The 23,227-nt window shown below is 36.9% G+C and overlaps 1 protein-coding gene across 15 annotated transcripts in view; it reads left to right on the top strand.

The window, feature by feature from the left end:
- Nucleotides 1-23,227, top strand: part of LOC126868435 (uncharacterized) — a 272,162-nt gene that overhangs the window by 227,995 nt on the left and 20,940 nt on the right. For all 15 annotated transcript variants that reach the window (XM_050623870.1, XM_050623866.1, XM_050623869.1 and 12 more), the window contains exons 8-12: nt 1,212-1,340; nt 1,492-1,607; nt 2,256-2,499; nt 6,966-7,100; nt 22,490-22,608. In XM_050623870.1, the coding sequence (XP_050479827.1) occupies nt 1,212-1,340; nt 1,492-1,607; nt 2,256-2,499; nt 6,966-7,100; nt 22,490-22,608 (743 nt within the window). The remainder of the gene's footprint in view (nt 1-1,211; nt 1,341-1,491; nt 1,608-2,255; nt 2,500-6,965; nt 7,101-22,489; nt 22,609-23,227) is intronic.

Below are 23,227 nucleotides of genomic sequence, written 5' to 3'. Positions count from 1 at the left end.
AAACTAAAGAGTTAGAGAGACTTTTATTAGAATTATTTAAAATTTATAATAAATCCTTGAAGCAGAGAATATTTGAAAAATTGCATTTTATTTTCTCATAAGAATAAAAGAACTTTACAAGCGATCGTAACTATGATTCTCAGTTGCAAAATACGTCTATTTCACAAATTTATATTTCACTAAGAAAGGGAGAGACGCGCGAAAAAACAGGTCATCCTTCGTCTCTTCAGAGTAAAGATTTTCAAGGAATACTCCGTTTATTACGGGTAGCGCCCTGTTATATTTTTGTGCGGCGTTGCACAGCCACGACGGATCCAATCTTAACTCTAAATTACACCTTAATGGCCGAGCATCCGTCCGGACAGGTCCTCGGGACGTTCCTCTAATTTGAGCAGATTATTAAAATCGCATCGTCGTGATCCTCGAAATGAAGGATCACCCCGGCAGGCAAGCGACGATGGAACTTTTCTCGTAAAATAAATCAGCCGGTCCCATCGTGGTAATTCGGCGCAGCCGCCTCTGCCTTACCAGTAATATTGGATGTTTTCTTAATGGTGAAACTTCCACGGGAACCGACTCCTGTTCATCCTTATGAACTCACTGATAAATCAGTACACTGCTTACCCCTTCGATGCGCGTCGACGATCCTCTTTTTATTCGATTTCAATCCAATTACACGTTTTACCATCTTATTTAGTTTTATTCAGGTAAACATATTTTTACGGTCCAAAAAATTAAAAACATGGAAGCGTTTGAAATTCTTAAGATATCGATAGCTTCGTTACAAACTTTTATTTTGCAAAGTACAATTCTGCGGATTATAGACAGACTTGAAAATTATTTGGCACTGAATAGTAGAAAATTTAGAAATATCCGAAGATAAATGTAAAATTTTCTATTGGAATTCTAAAATATCGATAATTTTGTTCTAAATTTCTATCTTGTAGAATATAGTCCTGCCATCAGTCATTTGTTCAATCGATATTTGAAATAAAATTTTAGTGAGAAATGAAATGACCAACGTTTAATTTGTAATGTAACAAATTGGCGTGATTAAATATTTTGGCTTAATTAAAACTGGATACCTTTAATTCAACTAAAGCAAGTTAAAACATTTCCCTTGATTAACGTCGTTTCTTTACGAATTCTGTTTACGAATCACGTGTCTGGACGTTAAAACTAACACACGTTTTCGTCCGCGTTTGTTCCAGACACTGCACAAGCGACTACATTGCCGTATACTCGGGTTCAACAACGTCGAGTCCCCTTCTCAAGATGCTCTGTTTCAAGAATAAAACGTCGTTGACGTACAGTGGCCGGAAACTGCTGGTCGAGTTCAGGTAAGAAAGAAAAAAAACCCGTACAGCATCTTTGAAAGCTTTGACTTAACATAGAATCAAATTCAAACGATCAAATTCAATCTCGATTGTTTTTCGAATTTTAACAAAAAATACCAGATAGTAAATAAGAAACGTCATGATCGTTTGGCAGATCGGGTCCGGAAGTACCGCCATTCGATTATAACGGCTTTGTCGCCACTCTTCATTTCATTGAAATCACCACGGAAGCTCCTACCACGGTTGTCATGGATAGCACAGATAGAAGCTGTAAGTATTCAGAGCAAGAATACTAGGAATTTAAACTTAATAAAGTATAGTGGAAATGATTAAAAAAGAAAGCAGCTGTTAGAAGACAAAATGAAATGGCCATAGAATAAAACATATTCTAGAACTAATTCTATACATTTTTACATATCGCTGAATCACTTTCTCTAATTTTAATATTTTTCCTCAATTATACTGCAAACAACATATCTCGTAATCTAATCTAAATAAAAATTCGAACGTATTAAAATAAATATCTTGTATCTTCCATGATCATACCATGTCATTTATTATCACATAATTTGGTATAGGAAAAGAAACGTGCAGCTATTAACCAAAACGATGACGATCCAACGAACGATTAAAACTGATTTAACAAGCGTCAGGGTAAAAAATGGCGCCGACGAAGCGGTTCGTTCATTAGATCCTCCGTTCCGCAGGAATTCTGAATCGTTCTAAAAAATCGGTAGCTATTCCTACCCAGAGATAATTAATTCCAATACCCGATTTTATTTGATCAGATTATAACCTATTGAAATTAGGTCGTACCTATTTGAACGGCGATTTTAACGACTCTCCGAATATCTGCATATTTCATCGATGTTCCTGTCTATGATTCCGCGTGTAACGTTAATTCGATTTTAATTCCAGTGGATATGAGCAAGTCGTTTAGCGGCGCAGGATATAATACGCGCTATAACAATCGAGACCTTCAGGATCATCGAAAAGATCAGGGCTCAGTATCAAACAGCTGCAATCTGGAGGTGAATGGTGAGAAAGTCAGAGCTGGCCACCACGATACCAGAGGCAAACTGAAGTCCACCACGTGCAGACTCGTGCTTCATGGGCGTGCTTATGACACTGGACACGTCTCGTTATCCAGTTTTAATCTCAGGTAACGTGGAGACCTCGTGGCTTTTAACTTTTTATGTGGCCTTGTATTTATGTGAAATGCCTGCGAGTGGTGATTTATGTATTTAAAACAATTTATATAAAATACGTGATCAGATTATTTCACAGAATTGTTTGACACGTTGAAGTATTTTTTTAATTATTTCGTTGATGGAAATATTGATTTTGTTGAAATCCACCGATACGTTGAATTATTAATAAATAGGACGTGTAGCTACATTTTTTTTTTATTGCTTCCAACTGTATGGTATGAAAGAAGAATGAATAATTTGTTGCATAATTGCAACTCTTTATCCGATCATTCCGCTGACAGATAAACGATTTCCGTTAAATCTACAAATGAAATGATTAAATTTATCAAAGGAATGCCTATGCGTTACAATTAATTTTCGTATTAATACAAACAATATTATTGAGGCAGCTCGAAGGGACTAGGATTTTATTCAGCCGATACAGATTTGTCAGTGTCTAATTAATAACATGTCCCAAACATATTTATATTATTATTATCAATTATTATCGCTGCCCATTTACATGAAATTTAATCAACGTTCGCTTAAGCCACTACTTGTTCGCTACCAACCGATCGATCACAATAGGATTTTCATTTTCATGTAAACTTCGTACAAACTTAAAAAAGAGAGAAACGAGCCAAAAAGAGAGAAATAAAAGATTGAAATTATTCACGCTCAATGTTGGTGGAGTATAGTTTGAATATAATGAACGATTTTTACAGATGTAAAATCATTACGTTACAAATGTTTATGTGAATTCACACTTTTATGCGCGTAACCAAAAGAGAGGAATCTAAAGTATATTCTGCTTTGCATATTTTTCTATACATTTCCGCATTTTTAAATTACCTATAGAAATTAGAATATTTGAATTAGTGTATTAGAAAGATCATATTACTTTTCAAACAAACTGTATATTTTGAAAAACTCATATTATGAAAAAATCAACACTGATCAAACAACCATTCCAAGATTCACCGTACTCGGTTCTTATTTCGTTTTCGTTTCCTCCCAGTTTCATCCGAGCGTGTTTCCGCTTCAAAGAGGCGAGAACACGATCCCTCGACACGATTTCCAGAATCTTGGACACGGTATTAAGACGATTGCGTTCAAAAGTAAAGGCGGTGGTAGAAAATTCGGCTACGAAATGCAGTCACGTAGAGAGCCGTGTGCTACCATGGCGTGTTTGGAATTGCATTGCATTTGTTTACCTTTTTCATGGAACAATCGTCGAGAGCCCTCCGGAAATTCGGCTCGCGTTAGCAGCCCGTGGTTTTCGATCGATTGATCGTTTCGATCGACACTTTCATTTAATTATACGCTCCTCGAACGAAGAAGCTTGTTCAGCGAGATACAACGTATCAAGTAACGTTCGAGTTAATAATCGATACCGCTTCGATGATGTTGCATAAATGGCCAAAATGAACGAGAGTGAATAGTTTGAAAACTGGAAATCAAGGAGGTACAAATAAAAAGGAATACTGACACGTTCTGAGAAATTGTTCTTTTTCCCGACAAATCTTTTGGGAACAGTTTCAGTTGAATTAAATTAGAACTGTTTATAAATTTCAAATATAAGTACAGCTCGTACCTAATCTAAGACTCTTACAAAGCTCTAACCATTCTTCGTAATAATAATTAATATTCATAATAACAAAATTCTATCCCTCCGACTAATGTAGTGAATAAATACAATATAATATATTTTTTCACTAGCTGTTTCTGATATTCTTAAAACGCAAAGTCAGTTGTCAGTCGAATTCTTTGCTGATTAGTAATTATTCACTTACTGCTTGCTTATCATTAATGCGATGTGCGCAGTAAATAACAGTTAAACCAATCTAAATTGCAACTAATTAATTCGACTGTATCTGATAATCGGTGTTACCATAACTCGGCGAATGATCACGATTAATCTGTCATACGTTTACAATTAAGAAAATATATAAAAATTAACCTACCATGAATTTCATCGCGTTATACTCTCAAATGATATCCAAATGCAACTGCAGCTTTCAAACGAATTCCATCGAACACGTTTTCACGATCCTCCTAGAAACTCTGTCCCTGAAACCCGAAGAATCTCGTTTTCCGTTCGCAGGTATCAATCAGCATAACTCATCGAAGCGCTGCCAACGCACAGAAACCTATTCAACTTTCCCGGTTCCCTCCACCAGTTCTCTCGGAAGTAATAGATACGAAGTAGTAGTAAATCACATGGGAATGCGGCTGGCTCGTATCCCTGGGATTTTCAATTATCATGCACAATGGTTGCAACGCGCGCGGACCATGCATTCGTGGCTTTGTAGATATGTTCCTGTAAGAGATGGAACATGCGCTGGGTGGGCTGAAAGCCTTCCGCCCTTGCCTTCGCGTCTTCAAGGCCCCCTCTCTCCTCTAAAACCGTAGCCAAGGAACGAACGTAACCCCGTGGCTCCTCAGACGGCAGATATATAACCGGGAATAAACTAAGCGAAGACACGCATACCGTCGCGCATCGGGAGAAATGCGAGCAGGGCGAGAGGCTGCAAGCTTCAGACGAAGGTGGCATAAATTTTCAATGGAATATTGTAAATCCGTGCTAGGTAAAAGGACGTTCTTTTGAGGATAGTTCGTAGTGGTGGAAAGGATCAAGCGATCGTTAAAAATTTTTTCTTTTTTCGCCGTATTTCTTTGATTCCTTTTATCTAATGACGTAGATTATATTATGACAATGTATGATTTATTTATTTTGAGGAAATTTGGATTAATTTAAGAAACTTACAGGGGATGGTTTATAGCGAAAATTGTGAGAAATTTAAAATTATAAGTAAAAGCAATGTATAAAATTCGTTACAGTGGACAAACCAACTCTTTATTTGGATCAAAATCAGTTCTTTAGCTGCGTTCATAAAAATATAGATTTACGAAATCACCGTTTGCCATCTATTTGTATGTATATTATCATGTATATTATATTTATGCTGTAGGCTTTAATTAATCATTGTCTCGACAATATAGTAATATGCTATCAAAATCCTATCCTGTGCTAGAATCCTACCAAAAACTTTTGATAACAACTGTCCGTTTGTTGGATATTACGAGTCATGGAATTCCTAGGTTATTTACTATATTCGTGTACCTATTCGTGTGTATTAGATGTGACTTGTGATTTGTTAGATCGCAAAGTCGATATCGAGCTTAAACTTTCCTCAGGTATGATATAACAATAGTTGACAATACACGGTGTACGCGCAATCAGGTCTGGCCTCGATATGCTCCAAATAGTAAATTCAAAGCCAGTGATTACCAACAGATAACATGAAAGCAGATACAGAAATTGAAAGTTTATTCGAAAAAAAATGTCTCTATTTGTAAAAAATCTACATGGGTTCCTGATTGTTATTTTTTTGTTAAACGCTATCTGGTTCATTGACAATTCATGTGTTGTTGGTGTAATTTCAGAAGAATATTTATAAATCCAAAGCGGACAGACAACATTCAAATCAAAACTCCAAGTGTACACCGAATTAATTTCGACTTTTTCTGGCTTTTATAATTTGTATCCGTGGGTGATAAATCCGCTGGTCTATATTTCATTTGAATTTTATCGGTTGACCTTTTCCGTTCGTCGCCCAAATATTCGCTCATCGAAATGTAGATACGTGACACAGAAATTTTTAACAACCTTCCAACATCGATTTGTCCAAACTGCATTATTTATTAGAATCGATACATATTGAATCCAATACCGTTTTCTCCTTTCTATTTTACATTGGATATATACATATAGCACTTCTTTATTGCCGTTACTATTTACAATGAGCGGATAACCAAAGCATAAATTCAGAAACGTAATTAAGTTGTTAAAAAATTTTTTATCGAATAAACAGAGATTAATTTAGGTTCACTCGCCCGTGGAAATATTACTGAAAAGCCTTTTAAAAAATCCATCAGCGCTCCTTTAACTTATAAAGCTTCTCTATGTAGCTTTTCTATGTAGCAAATGAAATTTATTTTCACACAGAAAGACATTCCATATTTTTTAACGTTTTTGATTATAAATATTTGCTTATTATGTCCAAAGCACAATAGGACCTTAATTATCCGAACTAATTATCGTACTCGCTATTAAATAACTTTCTTTCCATAAGAAAAGAAAACGAATCCAAATAGAAAACTTTCTACTTTTGCAAGTTAACATATCGCTTAGATTTTCAATCACTTGGACATAATAATTTCTTTACCTACGCTCATTTCATTTCTGCCGAAAATAGATTACATTCTCTTTATATTTAAACGAACTAAAATCGACCTACTTGAAATTAATTTATCTTTATTAATTTTTGGTTTCGTAATTAAATTAAATAACACGATTTTGAAACTGTAGCTAAAGGGAAGAAACATCGTAGCCTTGACTTCTAGCAAGTAATATGTTTTCTTATGAATGTTGTAGTGCTCCGGATTGCCAATCGTCGATCGAAATATTCGACGGCCTTCCCGAAGGAGGGACGCTTGACACCGCGAAATCCCTCAGGAAAATCTGCAGCCCTAGCCATGAGCTTCCACCGGAATTCGTGCAACAAGATACGTAAGTGGATTCTCCAGTTATTAGACGAGAAATACCAACGTCGTCTACAGTGCGCGGCTTATTACTCGGATACTGTACTAAGAAGTCCTTGGCATTCCATTCGATTCAGAACGTGAAATGCAAACCGCCCGTACCATCCGTTGGCGAATTGATACACAGCTCGTTGAACTTCCGAAATTAATGCCGAGAACTCGTCCGTTGATCAGCGACGTTCAGTTGACATTCTCGCCATGGAACGGTATTGTGAATCATCAGCTTGGAAAATTTGTCCCGTCCGTCGCGCGAAAATGTCGCAGATCTATACTTACAATCAAAACAGCTTCCATGAATTGAAGTTATTAATAGTATTTTTGACTCGTAGAAGATCTACAGAATCTGAGCTATAGGTTTGAATTAAGTTACTTAATTTCATAGTATTCATTTTAATTAATCGTGTAAGATGTAGAACGCATACTAAAATTAAATACTCCCGAATTAAATAATTCTCATGTCTAGGCTTATATTAAGTTGAGAGTTAAATGTTAGGAATTTAACACGTTCGTTGCTAGTCGAATTTTTATTACCTAAAAAATGATTTCGGTATAAATCTATATCGTGAAACATTTCATACATTTTATTTTCTCTTATATATTTTATTATGCTTTATTTTAATTCATCCTTTGCATCCAAGTCGATATCGTATATACCTGTATCGCAAAAATTCATTCTGTCATCGGTACTCACTCAGTGAAGTTTGCTAATCAGCGAACGCGTCGATCTATGTCAACGCTCTATCAACCTGTCAACTATCAATGCTACGAAAATTCCGGATTAAATTTCCTAAAACTTTGTAAAAAGACAGACTGTAAAGAAATATCGAATGTTCCTATCCCACAGCGAAACCTATGTTGATCCCTCGCTGGGTTAATCTCCGAATCATCTGTCCAGGGTATAAACTATTGCCAGTAACCTACATTAACGCAATCAATGCTCAGAAACATCAAAACCCGGCATTCACTTTAGCATGTACGATTCCATTCAACATTCCCGATGAACGCAATTGAACGTATTCAACGAAGTCTCTGACGGCGTTCGATGAATAGAAAAGCCGGGACTAGTGGGTTTCCTAGCGTTTCCTTTGCCTCTATTCGATCTAATCAATATGACGCAGAGCAGGCCACGCAAACCAAGCAACGACAACGATAATAGGGCGTTTTTCGATTTAAAACCGCGCGACTTGATCGGCGAGTTGTCGATTCCTGGTATATACACGCGGAGACGGAACACGAGGAAATAGGGATGGGTGGTACGTAATCAGGAATCAGCCCAGACCTATTCGTCATTGGCGCATCCGGTCGGGAGAACGAGACACCGAGCCGCTCATCTCGTCGGAAGTCGAGGATGAAAGATGACTGCACCGCCACGTGATGCACGCCGCCGTGTACGCATGTTTGCATTTACGTCGAGTACACGGCTTCCAATAGAGGGAAGATATTACAGAGAGAGAGAGAGAGAGAGAGAGGAGGAAGAGGTCGACTACTATCTCCGCTGGATTCGTCGCGATTCGAATCGACAAGATGCATGTAGACACGCGGACCACGCATGATGGCTCACAGAAGTATGCATTTGAACACTTGCAGAAGGTCATTACGATTACACGTTATACGAAATGTTATAGGAAACATTTTGAAATTTTATTAGTACTGTAATGGGACATGACTACGATTATATTGGTAAAGTTTGACAGAGAAGTGGAAATGTATAATAAAAGCTACGAGATATTTAGTACAAGTATATATTTTGGAAAACTCGTCAGAATACTTGGACGGTATTCGTGATATTAGTAAGTCGTAATATTTTGTGACACCATCTTCAGAGAACTGTTTCGTTACTTGTCTAACTCCTTGTCTTCAGATTTTCTAATTCTCGAGTAGTAAGAACCTATTAAGGATCAAGCAGTGAAATAGCGTGTAAAGGTTACATAAATGCAACTTTATTAAACAAACGTTTTAAATCAAAAGAAAAGCTATTAAACTAATACAAATTACGATATATAATATATACATAGCTAGAAAATGGTTCGCAAGTTATACAGAAATGTCACAAAATTCCTCGATCCATATCGAATGGTGCTGTTCGTGGAACACGGTTTCTACGAGCTCGTAAAAAACATTTTAATGTCGGTCGACCTGGTTCTTACACGTAATAACGTGAACATCATCGAAGAAAAAGAGACTGGTACCGTAAGAGACGAATTCCTTTCTTGTCTTTTGCCATCGTGGAATTTGAATATCGACCATGAACGCGATTTATACGATCCTTTTATTCGCTCTTTATTGCAGATTCTTTTTTTCTCTGGTAGCCTTTAGCACGTCTAACCTTCGTTGATATGGTATCCGATGATCGTAATTTTTACGTGTAAAGCCATTCCACGGAAACGGAATTTTGAAACGGATCAGTGAAATTCTGGCGTGCGATGTCTCTAACTGTCGTGTAACGCGCGCGCGTAACTCGTGGCCTTGTCAGTGATACGTGTGTACGGTGCATGCTCAGTAGAATGGGTACGTGCGTGATCGGACAGAACGAGACGTACAGCGCGTAAACGAGCTAGGGAAATTTGTATGATCCAGCGTATTGCAAAGGAAGCTGCTCCGTTATCGGAGTAATACAAAATTATTTTATTTATTATATCAGTGGCCCTAGTACTAATTAATATAACTTGAGTACTGGAAAATTGAGTATTCAACGTGTAATAAGTTTCTGAGATAGAATTGTGGGATTTAAAATATACTAAGCGTCTGTAAAATTCACAATCAATTCGAAACGAACTGACTATATAAATTAACCAGTCATCGTTAGAGTAATTAACGTAGTATGTTCGGTAGTTGCAAATTCAATGCCCAACGATATAGGTATAAGGTTTCTGATACAGCAGATTTCGAAATAGACCGAACAATAATAACGTTTACGATCGTTTCGAAATAACATATAACATAAACATATAAATTAACGTATAAATAACAATTGACAATGGCAACAATGGTCGGCATTATAATTAGAATAACTTGTGTGATAATATGGCTAATAAATTTCTAAAATAGAGAACGGGCGCAACGTCAATGAGATTCATCATCGATTCGGAGAGAATCGAACATAGAAATAACTAATAAATTCTGAAATAGAATTATAAGTTTCAGAATAGATTCGAAAAATTCACGAGTGATTCGAGAAGAATCGAAGATAAAAATATTTAAACGCGATTAGAAACTCAACAAATAACAATTAGGTAACGGCTGTCTTGATAATTAGCGTGACTTGTATGATGGAAAATTAAATATTCGATGATGTTTCGAATAAATTGTTGAAATAGAATTGTAATTATAAATTTGTATTATGTTATTATATAATGCTGCCTGGGAGAGTTAGAACTCGTGACATGAAATCTGCACTTTGTCTAGATTCAGTTTACTCGGAGACCATCAGGCACCGTGCTTACTGCACAAAGTTAGAGAAACATCCCAACTTTACTATAAGTTTTTTCAGAAACTTCCTAATCAAAGAATAATTAGAGCGAGATATCCACTGGAATCACAGCATTCGTCTACGTTTTCGGCATTGGACTCAAAATGATAAACGGATGATAAACACATAGCATTTGACAGTAGCGTCTCAAATCTCCGAATATTATATTGTATTATATTTAATATCACAAGTGTAAAAGCTCCTATACTAACATGAAAGTAAACATACACATGATAATAAACGATACTTCAAAGAAAGAAAGAAAGAAAGAAAGAATTATGTGTAAAATATATCCAATAACGCATGAAATTCACAATCGATCCGAAATGCATCAGATATACAAATATCCGTTCGAAGACAAGGCAATTAAGCAAAAAAATTCAAATCAAAGTTTGCTTTATCTATAACAAGAGGAGAAATATAAATATTCAACGTATTTATTCCACGGAAAGAGGGAAACGTGGAAATGAGATATCAAAATGAAATTAGTATTTGATGTATTAAAACGCGACGTCCGGAAAGGGTCTCACCCTCAAAGGAAGCAGATCGTTCGATTTTAATCAGATAAATGTCAAAGTAGCTCGATAAAGAATCACGCAGCCTAGAATGGACGTATCTCCGGCTGAAAAACGTGACGGGAAACCCAGCATGAGAAAGACTTTCCCCTGCACATATTGATCAGCGACAGGGAGAAGGCAGCAGAGAAGGAGGGAGAAGCACGATCTGAATAGGTTACATTCCAAATCCTTTCAACCGCGATCGATGCTCACCCTCCGCAATCCGTAGAATCGTTCTTCTACGGGCGAGCCATGTCGGTCCAAAAGCTGGACTAGAAGGATCTAATTGTGAGGTACGAAGCGACTGGAATTCCTGTGCAAACGTAAACAACGCGGTTAATAGTGTGTCTGGTTTGTGAAGTTACGTACCCTAATGCACTGCTAGCATTCCTAGTCCTTAGCGATAGAAAAAAAGGCACACGATGATCATTAGGAAGTCTTAACTAGAATGTAATCATTAAAGAATGAAAATTATAATTTTTATGACAAATATCTTATTAATCTATAATATAAATTTTAAGACAAAAACACAAGTTTCAATTTAATAGAATATTCGTGACAGATAATAGTGCATTTACGATTCTTCGTCGAATGTTTAATTCTCTACTTACAAAATTAAGTTTAGAGTTCAATTCGAAAGGTTTCCTTCTTCCGAATCAAATTAAAACTCGATCCATATCGTAGAACTACGAACCAGATATTCCAGGATTCTCGAAAAATTTCAGGAATAGGTTTCGTCAGTCCATAATTCAAGCTTTAAAATAGAAATGTAATTTTCCTTTTGTCCGAATACTTCCGATGGCTTCTGTAAGTTTACGTTTTTATTAAATCTCGATTCTGAATCTATAGAGTTCAGTCAATATTTAAGTCCGGAAGGAAACCGTACGAACGACTCCGATTCATTTTTTCCAAATCGGATCCAGGCGCTATCCATATCGATAAAACCACAAACTCCACAATTCTAGAATATCAGCCTCCGCAAGACCACAGTTCCATTAACTTGCTGGCGCTAATCACCAAATTACTTTTCGAACGTGAATATACCGAGGCTCCACGTAAAGATCAACCGTAGTCCCAGAAGATCCGCAAATCCAACCTCCATAAGCTTCCCTCTTCGACGCTCGAGAATAGCCAGAAATCCCCGATAGAATGATCGTAATTAATCCAAAAAAGATGAAGAAAGGGGACACGATATCTCGAGGACAATTCACGAGAGCGTAGGTGGCAAAGTCTCACGAGACCAGCCCGGTCAGCCAGCCGTGGAAAGAGCACGACATACGAGGGCCAACATGGCAAACAAAGTATCGCAAACTTTCTCTTGGGAGATCGGTGGCAGCAGAAGTAAGTGCAAAAGGGAATGCCGCGGAGTGCACAGATGCGGCGCATGCATTATGTAAGCAGCGAGAAACAGACGAACACGAAATGTCCGTGGGCTTCCTCACGACGATACCTTACATCAAAAAACCAATGGAGGCTGTTTTTTAGAGGAACAGGATGCCTTATCATCTTCTAGACGGCTCGATTTTTACCTGTATAGTTATACAGTTTATACAAATAGTCTAGACACTTTACAACAAAAAACCGATGCATGACTGCTTTCTAGAAGAAGAAGAAGAAGAAGAAGAATATTTTCTGATTATTTTCTAGGCGAATCGATTTGTAGTTGTATAATTATACAACTTCTATAATCAATCTAGACACTTTAAGACAAAAAAATAAATGAATGACCGTTTTCTGGAAAAGAAAGATGCCTGATCATTTTCTAGACGGATCGATTTTTACTTATACAGTTTATATAATTAATCTATACATAGTTGAAATTGTGTAATTTTTGACGCTAGTGACGAACAATATTGTACGACAAATTGAAAATCACAGGGGCCGTGAAGCAAGATTTTGAGAACCTGAATTCAGTGTCACAGGTATCTTAACTTGGAAATATATCAGCCCTTTAACGTGACGAAGAAATGAAATTTCATGATGAAATTTTTATTTCATCCTCTGTCACGATACCTTTTTCAGCACATGAAATAATATAATTAACTTTATACAATAATAACTCTAGAACGTTCTTTTATGACAACTGGTAATACCCAGCTCTTAGTATAGGATTTTTAAAAGAATATGAGGAAAAAAGGGAACAAAATTAAATTCGAAACAAACGATATTTGAAATAGAAATTCCAAGCGTTCTCCACAAGATCTATGAGAGTGGCTAATTTATGGAAATGATTGGTTTGTTATAGTTTTAGAAATTTCAAGTTTAAACTGGTTTTTTTATAAAAATTAGATTATTTGCATGATCTAATGCAAACAAATTTTATACTTTATTATTTCTTTGCTATATATTTAATTTTGTAAAAAATGAAGCGCTGATCGATCGTAAAATAGAAATAAATTTCAGTTGATATGAAAAAATAAAGTCGAGTGTACAAGTAGGATAATCTTTCGTTACGGTGTGAATTAAAGAACACGATAAGAATGATGATATTGTCAAGGCGTTCAAGTGAATCATTCATACAGTCTAGACGCGATGTTTTTCGCGAGGTAGGCTCTAGAAATCTCACGGAAATCAAAGGTTATAAATGTGAAGTGTCATAAAGCGTACTTGACACGGACATTCATTTTATTCCGCTTCGGCTCATGAACTTCGTGTCCAATTTATCTCTCGACACAAATGAACGGATAAATTCAAAATTTATCTACGCTACTTAAAAATTATTCTACAAAACAGCATCAGAGGGGAAACGCTTATTATTTCAAAGAAGTAAAGTGGATTGAAATTTCGTGTAAATTTTTCAAGCCCTCGAAACGTTCGACTGGATACCGTATCGCGTTGAAGAGATCCTTTTCCCCCGGAAAAACAATAATTACGCTGAGAACAGGTGCGCTAAAACTTCGACGATATACACTGGCGTTTACCGGCGCTTCGTGAGTTGCGATAAATTCAACGATTATGTTTTCCTAGCGTATAAAAATGAAGCTATCTCGCACCGAAAGTAACTCTAAAGAGAAAAAGAAGATCGCGATCTTTCAATTCAACTGCCGTCTTTTTCAATTGCTAACGCTTAAATCGCGACGTAAATAGACTCTTGATTAAAATTTACCTCTGCGAAGGATATCCTCTAAAACGCATTAGTCGCAAAATAAGCAGAAGCTCAAACAAAATTCTCTCTCTAGGAAATTACTCGAATTTCCTTCTGTTACCGTAAATTCCGCAATAATTTCCCTTAAATTGTACAAAAACGGGCTTTAACACGAGCAATTTCATTCTAGCCGGCGATGAACACGTATTCCGGCCAAACTTCTTCGGGCTCCTATCGCAAAAACCATCGACCTTAGCTCGGCGACGACGTAGCGTAGGTTTCTCCTCTTCTTTCTTTTTTTTCTTTTTTTTTTTCAATCAAGCTTAATTTCTAACGCCGGCTAGACAGGATTTATGCTTGGCTACCGGGAAGCGATGAACGTGCGTGCCTATGAGACTGTCGCGTGTTTTATGTCGGTTAATCTCGTAAAAATTCATGCAAAATAACGCTCGTGTTTCATCCGTTACCCGTTCTTCTTCGTAGCCGGAGGCACGTTTTCCATTGTTCAGCCGCGGTCCGACTTTCACGATGCATTTAAAGCGACTTTAGTGAGAGGGACGCGAGCAAGAACCGGCTGGAATATTTTGTGCCCGGTAATAATGCGATCAACCACCGGTGCAGGGCTTATCGTTCGTCCACGGATACGGGGACAAGCTGTTCCATGGAAAACCAGTAGGAAAAAACCTTTAACCAACGGAGAAGAGCTGGTTTGTGGTTTAAAGCTAAACAAAACGCACCGATGAAACTTGTTGAATTTCTTCTTCGTTGGTTTAATAATATGCAGACGTTGAATTGTTTCAGTAGTTGGCGACCAAGCAGAATTGATTTTCTGGCCATTGTGTTTGAAAATATGTAATGTTTGAAAAGATTGAAAGCATAGATTCATCGGGATTCGGAGGACAAATTGATAGAACTCAGCATTTTCCTATGTAGAATATAGAAACGATCGACAGATTGTACTATCGGTGTACTCAAAATATTTGCTATCAACATCTTAACAACTTTAACCAAGTTTAGAATACAGTCAAAAGCCGTCGACTAACGAAGTAAGAAACAATTCGAACGAACTAGCCCAAAAAGGCCTGGAAACTTTTATTGAGCTAATCACTGATCACGCCTTGAAAAAACAAATTTCATCCTAAATAAACTCCACATCGTAAAACCAATTATTGATTTCATTCACGATCCACGTACGCCAGCTACACGTGACAGCATAAAAACCGACGACCACGATTATCCATACGAGTAGGACACAGCACGCGCCGTTTAATCCGCGTCCATGCGTAGACGAGATACATCGAGGATCAATCGAGGGCACCAGGGGTTGTTGAGTAATTTAATCTCCGCGTGGCATCAGCGGCCAACTAAAAGCCACTCTGCCCGTTAGGAGGACGACTAATGAAGCGACTCCACACTGTGTCGACGATCATCGGGTCCCTGCAGCTTCCGGCAAAATCAAATGCCGTGGTACTCGCGATCGAGCGTTCGCAGCACTTAATACAGGGCAAACAATCACGACGAGAGATCCGCGCGTATAATTTCCGGCAGAGTCAATAATAATTGATCAGCGATCGCCGTAGACGAGGCACGGCGCTGGATTAAGCGGCGGTTCGACCGCCATTGTTTCCGCATCGAATTAAAGCCGTTTACTTTGGCCTTCGATTCGTAGCTCGTTAAAGCAGCGGCCGAGAATGAAAACCGATTGTCAAGAAGCCGAGATTATGATTGTTAATACCTCGTTACTCCTCGGGGTTGTAACAGCTTCTATTCAGTTGGACGGTATATATATTTAAGGTAATTGCCGGTATATATTGATTTTGAGATTGTAGGAGAAAGAAAAATCTGATATTAGTCGTTTTAACTCGGTAGTTCTCGTGTTAATACACATCTTTAAAGTAGGAATTAAAAATTAGAATGTTGCGATCACACTGCGCATTTTTATGCGTTCATGGCATGTTTGATGATACAACAATGCGAACAATGCACATAATATACAGAAATATGTATAAAATATTAGTTGACATAGTGTAATATGTAGTATAATATGTAGTGAAATATGACAAAGTGTCATTCACAATGTTTCACGGATAGAACATTTTTCTATCTAAATTCCATTTTGTAAATTATATTTACGAAGAATACGAATTTGCGTAAATATCCGCAGTTTAGTTACAACAGAAGAACAATAGAATAATTTTTATTATGATTCTGCTGTAATTCCCGAATCTTTGTGTTCCAAACGTATTCTTGTTCGTAACATGTAAGAAAATCTTTAAAGCTTTAAGAAAGCCTCTAGTATGCGCTTAAAATGAATAATCGTGCATATCAACAATGATCTTTTCATGCATTTCGTTGACAATAGAAAAATACAATTAAGATTAAAATGATCGAAAGAACACGGCAGAGTTAATCCTATTTTTCAGTGGTGTTTGTCTTTGTTAGGAAAGAGTTAATATCAATAAAAAGTTGAATTTCAGTGTATGTACGTACACGATGAATAAATTGTCAGGTGACAACAACTCTTGTATGGTCGTTACTTCGTTGCGCTTCGATACGTCCCAGCAATTGTGTACATACGCTACTTAAGTAGAGTGGACAGAAACTAGTCTGACAATCGTTACACCATGCAATAAATTGCTTTACTTACCCACGATGTTAACTTGGTTTTAGATGTTAAGTGGCTCGTTCCTCGTTCGTCAGTTTTACAGTTGTAAGTGGTGTCCTAATGGATCCGTAATACTCGTTGTTAAGAATTTAACTCCGACATTTTATACAAATTTACACAAAATTCTTATTCCCGCGTTTGTGCAAGAATTACCAAACTACGGATATTTATACATTTTTGGCAAATTTAAAGATGTAAAAATGCACAGTATTCACATGGTGTATCAGAATATAGGAAATATTTAAAATATAAAATATTTCTGTTTACCTTATCTTAGTCCATATGAATTAGCATAAACGCGCCAGTTTAATAATTATCTATATTTTACTTACGTTACCCTGATCAAAATATCATAAATTGACCCAAATTTATCACTAAATTTTAAATGCATAAAATACATACAATGCACTGAACGAAGAATAACAGAAAAAGGTAATAGGGAAAGCTAAAAGCAACAATGAAAAATAAGTCTAGGAAAATAAACTCTCCGTCAGAAAAACACAACGTCATATCAGTCCATACGAACGAACCGAAACTTTCATGCAAATTGCAAGGAAGAAAGAAGTTCCACGTGTATGTGAATATGACGCATAGGGAAGGTTGGTCCGTGTGTAGTTCGCGTTAAAATCTCGTTTGAGTGACGTACGAGCCACGATTGGTGTCTGACAATCTTCTCGAGTAAGGTATTCGAAAAGACTGGCACGCTACGTTCTGCCTGTCCTACCTGGTTTGCACAGGAAAAGTACACACTGGATCCCTGCGAGCCCGCGCAACGATCGCATATCAGAGATTCACGAATGAAAGTTAAAAATGTCAAGAAAGTTAAAGAGTTATTCTACCAAAACATTGACGCGATCTTTTCTGCCAATTTAATAACGTTGCTTCGTACATTGGAAGAATTTAAGTAACCTGTTCGATCGAATATAAACCATATTTTACTTCTTGCCACAATTTTTCTTAAGAAGACTCTTTTAACATTAAGAGTATCGACGACTGAAATATAAAACAATGAAATCGGAATGCAAAGGAAAGACAAGTCTTTATTTGTATACTTTACCAAAAAAAAAATTCATTCGTATGTCCAAAAAAAAGTAACATTGTGAATCGATAATTTCATGAAAAATGTTGTCAACCCTGTTAGTTGTGGTGATTGAGGTGAATAACGAAACGTAACAAGAAAAATTGATGTGTGATATTTATGCTTAAGTTTCGAAGCGCAACGATCAAAAGTAATAACGATACGTATGGAAGCCGAGATTCTTGAAAAACTAATAACGGAATTTCGATGGAAAAATCGAATTTCGTGGCAGCATTATGCGGTGTAACATCATAGTGTATGCGCGGCTCGCGAGTGAAATTTCAACGAGTTTTTGTTGTCTCATCCGAGTTCGTCCCCAACGTTTACCCGATTCGCCGCGAAATGCAATTCGCTATGCTCGTCACATTTTTCTCCTATTTTTCCCTCTTCCCTTTTATTCGTTGTTGTTTTCCTTCTTTTCGAGTTGCAGGCATGTCTTGTTCATTTCGTATATACGTCAGCTTGACGCATAAATAACGGTGTAAATAACATTAACATTGTAGGTGGTTGTTCGAGACATAAAACCACGGTTGCTCACGTAAAATTATGTTTAAACTTTCCTTCGTTATTTATGCTTGTTTGCTGCTCATTAATTAACAAACGTTGCCCGGTGCAATTATAAATTTTTCCAAGTTTTTAATCAAAGAAATCGGAAACCCCTCGCGCTTCAACGTTCCCTCGTTCGACTTACCATCGCACGAGGCTAACGTAGTATAACCGCGGGTAAAATTATAACTTCGCTAATTTCGCAAATACCGGCGTAACTGAAACAAGTTTTGTGTCAATAACGCAGTTAATCTTCCGGTTTCCCAAATATGTATATATACAGTGACTCGCGACAGTATTCGGATATCCTTCAAAACAGAATAACTTTCTTAAAACTGGACCAAACGACAACTTCTTTTTAGAGTTTACAAGGATTACTTGACTAGATGATATGTAAAAAGAATCTTGAAAAAATTGCTATTGATTGCAATTGAATGGGGAAAAAATTAGTAAAAGAATTTTTTACGACATTTTTATCTGAATCTGTAGTGAAAATTTGAACAGTACATTTTGTAGATTTATTTTAATTATAATACATGGTGAAAATTTTATAGAAATCAATAAACACTGCTGTGAGTTACAATGGTTAAAAATGGTGAAAATCTCAATGTTGTTATTTCTATACTCAGAGGTAAGATCGGAATAGTTATTATTTTATTGAATGGATAAATCTATCACACCGTTCACCAAAAAAAAAAACCTTTATTACACGCGCTTACGAAAACTAGGGATAAAAACAAAAAGGCATCTTAAGCCTATCGATTAAATCTATCGATCGTAACTAAAATCATCCTCTAGTTACTATTTCTTATAACTAACGCATCTGCAAATGGATGACGAGCATGAACTCACGTTGTCATTTTCAATACTCAATTTTTCATGACTATCGGCCAGAAGCTGCAATAACTTTAAAGACTCTTACATCTTTCGATGTTGGTTGCTTATTTCCGCATCAACCGATTTCAATGAAATTTTCTGCGTGTATAAAACTGATGTAAAAATGTCGTAAAAAGTGATCTTTACTACTTTCCCTTTTGATTCCGAGCAATTGCAGTATTTTCAAAAATTTCATTTACATGTCATTTAGTAAACTAGACGAGATTGGTAAACTAGTCCTTCTAACTTCTCAAAAGGACTCAAGTCGTTTGACCTAGTTTTGAAAATGTGATCTTGTATATATTCGTCGCTTTGTCGTGCTACGATTATCGAGACCAACGCCTTGTATCGCTAATGAAACGGAGCATTATAATTTCCAAAATCATATTAACTCAGGAACAAAGGAGTGAATCCATTTAAAAACGAATTTCCTAGGTTCGCGATGTTTAATGGGATACTGTAATTTTTAGAGGCGCGCTTTTTGTGCCTCAAAACTCATTAAATAACTCTCAAACGATGTAACCGACTCGGTGAATCTATGGGATATTGCAGGATCTAAAGGATATTATGAATTGGATGAGTTCAGAAGTTCGCAGGGCTACGAAACTTCGAGATGTCTTTCCAGAGATGGTAAACGTTTCAGCGATGCCGAAAGTTTAAGGGACTTCGAGGAACACGGAGATCTTTGAAAATCGATTTTGATATGTCTCAAAAAATTGGGAGATTCTTGGACGTTGGGTAGGATTGAGAAATTAAAGAATTCCGGAATTCGAAGGCTCCTAAAATGATACGAAGATCTCCGAATGGTCTTTGGCCTCTAAAAAAATCTCTGGAATAATATTTTTAAAGTCGAAGAAATAACTCTTTAAATATTTCAACCACGGATATTCGCAGGTTTTACATACATATCTGAAATTATTCAAGGCTCTTTATGAGGAAGCACTCTTATTACCATGCTGAATTTTACAAGAACCTTTGATACCATTCTCTAAAAGTCGGAGAGATCACTCTTACAATTTCTTATACATTTAAACGAGCTAAATTTAGATTTTCATATCTAGTTTCTTATCTGTGTCAAGCTTCCATATGCTCACATTATTACTCTCGCAAGAATTTTGTACCGCCTTAAAAGTTAAAAATAGTATTTTTATGACAGCTCGTAGATCCATAAAATTCACATAACCTTCTTCATAACCAATTTAATTATATTAATCTCCTTTATGTGGAATTACTTTATTATTGTTCCGAGTCTCATAAAAATTTATTGACACTTTTAAAATCCAGAAAGGTAACCGTAAACCGATATCCCATAGACCCATAAAATTCGCATCACTTTTTTCGTAACCGATCTCAGTCGTATTAAAATTCCCTATATTATTCAAAAATAATATAATTTCGGAAGAGGCGTCAGTTGTTATCACTCGATAACACGAACGCACCAAATATACATTAGAACGTTGTTTCCTATTCACTTTTTAATCACGCAACTAATTAATTTACTGGGAAATCGGTCGAATACCGGTGTCGCGTCCGCCAAGCCAAAAACCGTGTTAATTTATTCCATCAATTAATAACCGTCCGATGGCACGCGACAAGACGTTATCATGGGACAAAACCGTTGCGGCAAACATTGACTTATCACTATACGCTGTCTCATGGAGGATTCAGGCGTGGGTTATCGCGAGACACCGTTCCCAGGACGTTCATTTGCAACTTCGAGCCGAGCAAAATGGAAGTGAACGACGTGGAAAATTTACATGGCGCTTTGTGTCACTACTTGCCCAACTTACATACATCGCGTGGAAACGTAGCACACGTAAGCTTGTCAAGTATATGGTGAGACGTACCGCTTTGACATAAAGGCGCCGGCTTCATAATTCACGGGAAACTTCCTTCGGGCGTTTCGACTTAGCGTCATAAAAGAAAAGAAACGAGTAGGATACGAGAAAGAGAAACAGAGTGATGGAAAACGATGTCTGTAGGAGGACTTCACTTTCCTTTGTGCGTGTGTGTGTGTGTGTTTGTCCTTACCGGAAAATCCTTGTGAATTCTATTCAGAGTCCTCGGGAACAAATCGAAGCGAACATTATTCATAATAGCCGGCTGAGCAAACGTGCCAAACGCGGCGTTTATTATTCACACGGCCGCATTCTGAGAGAAACGACTCGACTGAAAGACGTTCGACGTTCTCCCGTTACTATCGACTCTTGAGAAATACCAAACTGACAATAGCAGAATTTCAAATGGGATGAAATTGGTTTCCTTTAGTGATTGCTCGCAGGTGTTTGCATATCTACATACGATAAATATTCTCTTTTTATTACTTGCCGATCTATTACGCAACTTTACGATCGTTTTTCGACTTCTTCGACTTTCTTTAAATTTTTATTATCTAAATCGAGAATTTTTTAAGCTATCATGGCGAAACACCGAAATATAATTTCTATTAGACATAACTTACATCCGGCAGTTCTAACAACTATACCTTTACTAGCCTTTCGAAAATATTATTTCTACGTTGCGGATGTCTATCCATCTATGAAAACTTGAAGGCTGCAAAAGTATAAAAGATATTACGCTATGTGTAAAAATAAAATAAAACGTTAGAAAATACTGTCGGTAATATTTGGTGGGTCGAGAACTAATGATTTTTTAACTAATGAGCAAGCGGGCTCGTGCGATAAAAGTCAGAATCTCTCGTCAGATCCAAGAAGCGTGAGAAAACGATCGAGCGCAGGTATGTTTGCTTCTGAATTACACACGGTTCGGCTCGTTGAAACCACGGGGAGCATCCGTTCGAAGATATCCGATGGAAGATAGAGCCGCGAGCTTTACGACATTTCTGATAGCAGTCGTGTGATTTACAGCCGGTCTCCGCGGAACGACGTGTTTTCCGCGAAGAAATGACGCGAATCCCTCCTTCGCCTCCCTCTCTCTCTCACACACACACACACACACACACACACAGAGAGCTTACGAATTACTACCTGCTAGCTAGCTAAGGTGACTGCTGTGTAAAAGCAGATTCTATTTTCGTTTTTCCTCTCGTTTCCTTTCTTTTCTTCTTTTTTTCTTTTGCAGGTATGTCGAGCCGAAAAGGTACTCGTCTAATGGCAGAGATATGACGGTCGTTCTGAGACGAGCCACCAATGGCCTCACCGACGAGGAATACATGGACGTCTCTTATTACTTTCACGATGGTAAGCCGACTATCTTTCACATCTTTTCAACGATTCGAACGTTACGTATAAAAGTATCGGAGGGGTTTTTAGATCGTTACATCGCTGTTTTCAATAAGATCTTGCCAGTTTTCAGATCCTAATGGATAATAGGTTTACTTCGATTCTTCCAACTGTCATACGTACACGGTATATAGAGAAGTAAACGTTTTTTCATTGGGGTTTTTTCAATGGAAATTGAACGATAGTTGCCCGTGATTTTATGAACATTATCAACAGACTATGGTTATTTATACAAACTCATATGTTTACGGATATTGATACAAACTTAAATCAACGTGATTATTCTATAAGGAATGTCATCAAATTTATTTCACTTTCGATACTTTATGTATTTTTGTATTCGTGCTCGTGCCTGCATACTTACATTTATCGCAAGTTTTTTTTCTTTTATTTAATATTTCACATTCACAATTTGTCTAATTTTGACACTTGGTAGAATTTTTTAGTTGTTTGATTATCATGTGGTACCATCTTCTTGTTTGTTAGGTTATATCCTTTATGAATTTATCGCAAGTGTATAAAAATTCATAGTCTAACTGTAAGGTCAGCAGGAAATTTTATGCGAAAAAAAGAAAAT

Source organism: Bombus huntii, chromosome 8 (genome assembly GCF_024542735.1).
Source record: "Bombus huntii isolate Logan2020A chromosome 8, iyBomHunt1.1, whole genome shotgun sequence".
NCBI lineage: Eukaryota > Metazoa > Arthropoda > Insecta > Hymenoptera > Apidae > Bombus > Bombus huntii.
Note: the sequence above shows the minus strand (reverse complement) of the source record. Positions and strands in the feature narration are given on the sequence as shown.